Below are 8,990 nucleotides of genomic sequence, written 5' to 3' on the forward strand. Positions count from 1 at the left end.
ATCCTGTCAGAACTGGAAACATAATAGTTTTCACTTTCACAATTCTATTTCTCTGTTCAGTTTAGTGACCAACTAGTAATAACAGAATAAAAAGACTACATTAGCGATGCAGAGGATAGGATGATATCCAGTCAAAGGCATCAAAACTTAAAAATCTTAAATGGCAGCTTTAACATTCTTTCAGGTATAAATCTTATTGCTCTAGGTTATGTTTTTTCACACTCGACTGGTATTTTAATATTTTTTTTTTGCTGACTCCACTTAATATAAAAACAATGCACAGGTGTAAAAAGAACGAAAAAAGGAATCTGTTTTTGATTTTCAAGTCCAGTAAAGTCATAGAAAGGTCAACATTATATGAAACCCTAATCTAGAAATTATTTGCATTATAGGAATGTTTGCATTTCTTCTCTCTCTTCTCAGGCTCCTCTCTTAAGTGTGTTTTTTTTCTCTCAAAATGAGAGGAGTGCCGTGTTCATCTGGATAAAATTCTTTCTGTCCACCAGATCTTTTCCTAAAACAAGGCTGAATGCCATTGTCTGTACCAAGTTTAGAGATGCTGATACTCTTAGAGCTGGTACAGTTGAGAACATGCAAGAATGTGAGTTTTGTACTTACACAGCAATGACTTCTCCAGTTGTCTCAAACCATTTTATAAATATCAGTTAATTATGTCTCTGGTGAGCTAATTACAATGGGAGTTAATAATTGCTATGTCTCCAGCCTAAAACAGGTAAAAGTGTTTACAATCCAAATATTGCAAATTGGGTATTTGCAAGTGCAGGATTTTATGGTTATTTGGGCGGGATGTTTGGATGTTTTACCTTCCTCTCAACTCTCATTACTTTCGTTTGCTATGCCTTCTGACACAAGCTCTGAGCTTTTTTTCTTTTGTCCTTCACTAAACCAGCCCTAAGGCATCGTTGGAAGCAGTCTCCACCCTCAGTCTGGGGAAGAGGAGGGGTGCAGGAAACCCAGAGAACTGAACACGGCTGCGCCCTTCACTTCCTTCTCTCCTGTTTGCTCCTCTTTCCCATGCAAGCCTTCCCTCTCCCCAGAAGATCTGCTCCTTCTGGACTCCTCTGCTCTCATCAGGCGAAGAGGATCAAAATTAATTTAGTATATCCCACTCAAGAGAGGGAAGGCTCTTGCCAGGGGATTCCATTTTTTCCAGTTAAGAGCACAAAACTATTGGGCTGCTGGCTGAGGCAAACACTTGGAAAAAAGTAGTCATGCTAGCATCTTTGGAAACCCCCTGGTTAGCAGCTGTCTAGCGTTAATGACTACTTTTTTCTAAGGTTTGTTGAAGTTCATGATAAAGTTAATTTTTAGATCTCTCTCGGTTCCGTAATGAATGAGCACTCATAGTACAATCCCTGCCTACCACCCATAGCTTTTTATGGCAGCATAATGGGATCTCAGGAGAGGCCCTCTGCCTTGATCTGAGAAAGAGAGAGAGTTTCCAGGCTGAGATGGGCTGATACTGTAAATGACCCTTTGTTTGCAGTGCTGCAGCAGAGGCAGGATTTTTTTTCATGTGCACATAAAGGACTTTTGGCTCTAAGTCCAGACTAATACGTACCACGTTACCAATATTAAATAGAACATTCTCTATAGGAGTTTTCTTTCCAAAGTCTCAAAACTTTTCAAGGGCCAGTTGGCAATGCTGCATCCATTTTTAACCCACCCAGCCTACAGATCAGTTACGTGACTCCCAAAAGCAGACAGAGCAAGAACTGCTGGTGAATCCAAGTTTAATAATTTTTGAATCTTCCTCACACTACTTCAAAATATTCCAGTTCTTGACATTGCTGGGTTTTTGTCTATTTTTTAAAGAAATATATGTGGTATGGTATTTTTACAAGTTAGGGAGCACACATCTGTGTTTTCAGTAACTTACTTACTTTCTTTTGAAGGGCACAATGAAAGATGAAAATAAACATTCCTTGGAAAGCATTAAACACTGTGAAGAGATACGTCATCACAACAGTTCCTTCATTGATAAACAGCAGGCCAAATGACCATGTTAGGCCAAGGAGACACAGGAGAGCAAATGCACCCAGGACCCAGGATCTGTAAAAGAAAATTAATTTTAGTAACATTACTTATGAGAATGCATTTTGCCAAATCCGATATTAACATTTCAGTTCCTGCAGTTGACTTTTACTAGGTTCATATTCAAATGTAAAAATTCCTTGGGTTTAACCTTTTATCTATTAAAGAAAGAACAATTCCATTTGGTACTCTTAGTCTCCAGTGAAAACAACAAGAGTAGATATGACCTTTTTCTTTCTCAAGAACTGCATAGGATGTCAAAACTATTTTGAAATGCAGAAGTATAGCAGAAGCCCCAGCTACTCCATTGCTTTATCTGCTTTTACAAAAGAGACTGATAAATCTGGCTTAGTCACTAATCACACCATAGATTTTAAACAGTGGTGCTGCCCTCTGACACCAAATAATGTAACACAAATGCACAAAGGTTAAACAGCAGATTAAAAGCCTAGAGCCCAAATCTTTAATGCTCTGATAAACTCAGCTAAACTGAAGCTAGATGATCTAACTTCCGCACGAAGAAACCCTGCTGAAATGTGACAAAAATATGGATATTGCTCTACAGAACAGTCTAAAAAAGATTGCATCATGAATAAGTTAAGGAAAAGGAATTGTAGAGAACGGCACAGAATGAAAGGGAAAGGGAATTTAGTCAGTGAATTCCACATCTAACTAATGATCTTACTTGATAAATGGCTTATTATCTTCATAGCTAGAAAGCATTATAAGCAGAAAAGAGAAACAAAATTATTAGACAGAATTGAAACAGAAATTAATAAGAGCATTTTAATTGTCTATAAAAATTAGTCAAAATTAGGAAATTCAAAATGCAGAGGCAAGCAATTTAAAATTATAAAGGCATATAGTAGTTAAAAATTCTTTAGCAAATCAGGTATCTCAAAAGTAGTTAATTAAAATTAAGGGAAAGCCACAATATTGACTGAGTTTGTAAAGTTAAAAATCATGCTAGAAATTTGTTAATGTAGGGTTCTATCTTACCCAGGTAAGTCCGTATTATAGTAGCCATCACAAACACGGTAATTACTGGTGTGGATGAGAAGACAGAAAGAGGAAAAGGAAGAAAAGAGAGAGATGCTAAAGATTAGCGCTCTCTCTCATCATGCAACATGCAATGAAGCTGATACTGACCTATCTAGAACATCTAGTTCACAGTGTCAGCCTTACGGAAATTCTCCCTACGCCATTCTCAACATTCAAAGCAAAACTTTAAGGCCCTTTTCACATCCAACCCTTCAGTGTTGGCAACAAAAACCTTTAGAACAATGTAAAGCTATACAGAATGAAGTAAAAGACTATCTAGCGAAGCAAGAGCTGCCAAAGCCTTGTTAATTATATACTACTTATATTACTCTGCAAAAGAAATACTGCAGTACAGCACCATGATAAAGTAAACATTTGTTAAATTAGCATGAAAACAGCAGATAATCTTCAAGTTAACAATAATAATAGAGTCCATTCTCTTGGGAGAACAGGATTACGAGTAAAAACTGCTCAGAATCCCTAAATCAAAAAGTCATTTAACAAAACAAACTTAATATAATCATATCAGCCATGCAAACAGGAACATCATTTTTGAACTGCATTTTAAATGCAAATGAAATTACTACAGTGCTGTGGCATTTCCGTGAAACAGTTTCTTGGCACTAGTTCCAGGCTGAAATTATCTAATTTTGACCGGCGTTTGTGACATTACAGCAACAATGTGACGAAAGCAGGATTGGCTGTTTGCTTCTAATTGACATCTGCAGTTGCTGGGAGACAATGGCATGTGCTCCTAATGGAGAGTAGCTTTCAATCAGTTCAGCAATCAGAAAATAATCATAGTTCTCATACTTGAACACAAAGCACTTACTTAATGTTTTCCAACCTGCTAGAGTCTGGTTTCAAAGTGTTTGAGTGCTTCACCATTTTGCACAATGTGATCACCAGGAAGATAAGATTCAGCTGTCAAAACAGATAAGAATGAAATTAAACTACTTCAAGTAATAGGCTGAATAATGACGGTGTTACAGACTAAACAAAAACCGGGTAGTTTATTTTCAAATATGTAGTGAAACTGGGTAGCTGTATCAGTCTGAAAAAGGTGATTGCAAATACAGATGAGAGGGAAAAAGAGTTAGAAGTCCTTGTTTCACGTAATTTCCCAAATTCTCTTCCTCATCATGAATCACTGTATTTAGCTTATGTCCAGCACTTGTCACTGTCAGTCTAGCTCTGTCTTCCAGCATGTTGTGCTCAGACGCTGTTCATCTTTGCCTGCTACCTCTGGCCCTGTTCCCCATCTCAGACTTCCTCCAAGGACTATGGTTACCCCTTTACTGTACTATACAATTTGGGTTTTTATCACTTCGTCCTGCTTCTGGAATGTTTTTTGCCTTTGCTGGTTTCTCCCTTTCTTTTTTTTTTATTCCCTTTTGTTCTCACAAATCCCACTGGGGTCTTGAAAACAGCTTAAATGCAACAAAAAAAGAAAAAGAAAGGGAAAAAGAGAAAGAAACACAAAGACGTAGCAAATGCATCAAACCTAACAGTGCCACAGACATGTGCTGGTGTTGCACCCTCCTCCTGGCCCCTCTCCCTTTGTAGTCTGGATTCTGTCGAAGTGAGACTGCATGCCACTTGAAGGGAAGCACTACGCTGTCTTATTCTTGTTGTTTCATTCATATAGGTAACACTGGGGAAGGCATTTTTTATAGTTTTCCTATTGTGAAACAGAATCACAGATATCAAAGACGCTAGGTGCCTTTCTCCTATTGATTTCAAAGCATCCGAAGAGCATAGGTAAGCCAAATACAAGGATGCCTGTAGAATATGGGTTGAAAAGTGGTATAGTTACTTTAATTAGCATGTGCTGTCCTATATCATGCAGACAATTAAAATGAAATCTTATGTTTGAAAGCAGTAAGAGCTGTCCTCTCAGGGAGAAGACATACATCCTTATGGTCAATGGTCCACAAGAAATGGTTGAACCAACAGCTAAGAGAAGATGGGAGAACATGCTTGGACAACCTCCTAACACATTTATTAGACAGATTATAACCCCATTCTTACAATCTTTCATATAGATCTGAAATGGTGACTGATGCAGGCTGATCAAAGCCCACTACTTCATTCTGGGGAGTCTCTGGTTTGAGACAGCATCAAAATCTTTACAATTTTTGTAACACTAGGGATAGCAGTTCATACCAGATGTGTTCCTACAGCTGTGCCACAATGGTTAGAAACGTCACTCAAATCCTAATAAAGACCAAGTTTTAACAATCTAGAAAAGAGGAGTATTTTGAAGGCTTTGATCAGTCAATAAAGACATGTATTATGGAAATAATTCCTACTGCTAAGAGCAATCAAGTTACCACTGCTGCTGCTGTCTCAAAATCAGGATGGACAGTATGAACTACAATGCATTTCTCAACACCAGAACAGGTTTTGGCAGCTTTTGACCTCATCAGTCCTAATTCAAACTAAAACATTTTTACAACTGTATCTTGAGATTAATACAAAAAGTGTATGTGATACAAATAACAAAAATAAGCTTGTCTAATTTATTTCTGTCTCTGCTTCAAGAACTGACAGAAAACACCCTCAAGTGGAGTTATGTACATGGTGTAGGTTAAGCATGATTTCCATTGCTGCAAAATGTAACAGAAGCATCAATATCTCATGACCCTGTCGATTACCTTTTATGCTCCTTATAGGTAATGACTAACCAGTTGAGAAACAATTATATCATTGTGATCATTTTGTTCCTCTTATCTAGGTTTCCACTGTACTGTGTAAGCTCCTTGGGCGAGACTGTAAGTTGCTACTCTCCCTGGCCTTTGCACCAGACAAAGGACAGGGGCTTTGCATGTGACCTGACCCCCAGTTCCATGCCTTTCCAGACAGCCTTTCTTCTTCAGTATTTGAAAAAGTTTCTTGCACATTTTGGTAGCTGACATAACATGAACTTCTCCAGCCTGCTTAAAAAAAATTTAACTTCAATTTACTTTTTTTTGTGAAAACAAACAGATTAAGAGCTAAGAGACATGCCTCATGCCAATCCTAACATGCAAATCAACTTTAGCTGCAATATATGCGACCACAAGTGCACAATCCAGTTCAGAATAGTATTTACAGCACAGCTGGAAGCTAATCCTTGCCTAAGTAGCTACCCTGGAGTATCCTGTATTGTAGCAGCAACATACTTCTTGGATCAAAAACTCATAGACATGGCTTAGCCCATAAATGACTGCCTTATGAAATGAGAGGTTTTTATCCTTTGATTCTTTGTACGACTGAAGTGCTGGTCTGACATATGAAAAACAAAAGATTGTATTTACATACTGAGGTTCCTCTGGTGACATGCAAGCAGAAACAGCCTTACCCACAGCCTGAGCCAAGCTCCAGCCTATTAAGCAGGTTTTACGCTCTGTCTGTATATATCCTTGCTGGACTAGGGAGTAACTGTACAGGGCAGTTACTTAGAAGACACTTTAATTCTAATTCAGGTACAGAACCCCAAAACTTCTGTGAAATATTGCATATGTTTCAGGAGCCAAAAGATCACGGTCTGCCACTTGTTCAAACATGCTGGCATCTCTGTTACACATTGCATCATTATCAAAAGCCTATTTTGCCCGCTTACAAATACTGTGACCCAATCTTTCTTTAGATTTGCTTTTGCCTCCCTTACTGCTCTTCATCTAGAAGTTGTTTTGGAGGAACTTATGAGTTAAAGACTTCTGGCATCCTGCCATTTTGTTACACACAACACTAAGCAGTGCGGGAAGGGAATTTGTTGGAGAACAATTGCTTTTAGAAGGAATGGCTGAATTACTTTTCTTGGTGAGAAATCCGTGTGCGGAGAAGGAAACTGCTTTTGCATTCATTTGTACCAACTTTCTGTAAGGACAGCTTTCTCAGCCCTGAGCAACCTGGTCTGAGCTCAGAGCTGAGCCTGTTTTGAGCTGGAGGCTGGACCAGAGATCTCCTGAAGTCCCTTCCAACCTGAATTGTTTCATGAATGGTTAAGGACTGCACTCCTACTGATCTAAGGAAATGAATCTGGAGAAATTTTCCAAGCTTGACAAATGGTCTGAGTAGGACACCCTTCTTTAAGAAGAATGTTCACCACAAACATGCAGTACTTTGGGGTCACCTAAAAGCCCACATGAATGGCAATATGGGCTTTTGAAAGCAAACTTGGAATGGAAAATAGGGACCTCTGACAATGACGACTTTCTCATCACTTCATATAACATAAAAGACTGGCTGAGCTTCATCCTGACAACTGGGCTGCATCCACCTCAGATGAACCAAAATCTGCACCTGAACAGCACTGCTCTCCTTCAATGATAATAAAAAATATAAATACATTGTGTAAACACACACATAGACACATCTCAAATGGTCATGAAATTATACCCTTGACAAAGTCAGTAAAATCTCTTTCATGCTGCACTTCTGAAAATCAGAACTTTCAGAACTGAATCAAAACTGAAATCAAAACTGAACTTTCAGAACTGAATCAGAACTGAAAATCAAATCTTTCAAAGGCTAAAAATAAGAGTTTAAGTCTGGCCAGGCATCAGGTTTAGATTTGAAGATTCTGCTGTGATACTGAGAGTGACAAAACACACAGTTACAGTAGGTGGAGCTATAATGTGAGATCTCCTAAAGCATTAGATGGTAAGAACAAGCGAAAACTTGGATTTATAGTATCTCATGAATGTTTATACTAGGTTTTTGCTGTAATTTCTAAAATGCATCATCCACTATAAGAGACAGAATAATGGATTACACAGAGAATTAGCTTAAATCTATACTCTGATTCTAGAAATGTATGTAAAAGTCGTTAAAAAATTAGAGCACCTTTTTAAATACCACTTCCTACTTATCTATTAGTATGACAAGAATAATTGGATAGAGTGAAAAAAAGACAGTTTTATATATATAGTCAAAAAAATTAGAAGGAACTACATTAAAATATAAAATTTGAAGAATTTTTATGGTAATAATCAAATGCAACACTGTGGAAGATCATGCTTCTTTCCTAGGCAACACACAGAGGGCTATTTCTGGTTTGGAAATCAGAAGGTAAAGGATACGAAAAATGGTATTAGTAGGACTTCAATCTTTCTGGCACCTGAACCTTATGTAATTTTGAGATGGGGAGTGTCTTCAGTTCAAATTAACTTTTTTTAAAAGTGGATGTAATAACATGCACAGAAGACTAATGGATTGGAATTAGTCGTAGGTACAATTCATCAGTAGCCAAATAAAACTAGAATTTTCAATCATTGCCATAAATTTTCCCCGTGGGCAACAGATAAATACCATTTATCAAGTGTCTACTACTTAAAGATATCCATGTATTATTTACATACATAAGCTTACAAATACAGTCCATTTTCATATGCGGAGCTAGATTACGTGTGCATCTGTATGTACATACCCACTGACTTCGGTAAAGTAATGCCTCAACCTTGGTGAAAAAGAAACTTTCCTATGTTAATGAAACAGGACATCCTAGGAATTTTTACTTAAACAACCTTCAGTAGTCTAATATATTGGCTCCATCTGCAAGAAACAAACTCCAGTGGTTTTAGCTGAATTAGAGGCAAACCAACATCACCCATTCCTTGGTTATGAATGAATCTGGGTCTACACAGAAGTCAAAATACTTCGGCTTCTTTAACCACAGACTACAGGAGCGCACTGTTTGTTTTATAGCCATCAACCTGCTCAATTGAATCACGTCTGCCTGAGCTTAGCAGCTTAAAATTCGTTCCACACAGCCTGCAGTGCTGACATGGATATGATAAGACAGAAGAACAGAAACACCACTCAGAAGTAACCTAACTGAACTGCACATGTTCTGACCCTTTTTGAACTCCCCGGAGCTTTTGTTACCTGGCAAATGCAGCTCTAAAACC

At 37.9% G+C, this 8,990-nt stretch overlaps 1 protein-coding gene across 1 annotated transcript in view; it reads right to left on the reverse strand.

Annotated features, from left to right (window-relative positions):
- LPHN2 (latrophilin 2) overlaps positions 1-8,990 on the reverse strand; it is a 73,478-nt gene that overhangs the window by 10,701 nt on the left and 53,787 nt on the right. The window contains exons 16-17 of the mRNA XM_010160154.1: positions 3,929-4,020; positions 1,905-2,073 (exon numbers count right to left, since the gene is read on the reverse strand). Coding sequence (XP_010158456.1) covers positions 1,905-2,073; positions 3,929-4,020 — 261 coding nt within the window. The remainder of the gene's footprint in view (positions 1-1,904; positions 2,074-3,928; positions 4,021-8,990) is intronic.

The sequence above is a fragment of the Eurypyga helias genome, unplaced genomic scaffold, assembly GCF_000690775.1.
Source record: "Eurypyga helias isolate BGI_N326 unplaced genomic scaffold, ASM69077v1 scaffold6311, whole genome shotgun sequence".
Classification (NCBI taxonomy): Eukaryota; Metazoa; Chordata; class Aves; order Eurypygiformes; family Eurypygidae; genus Eurypyga; species Eurypyga helias.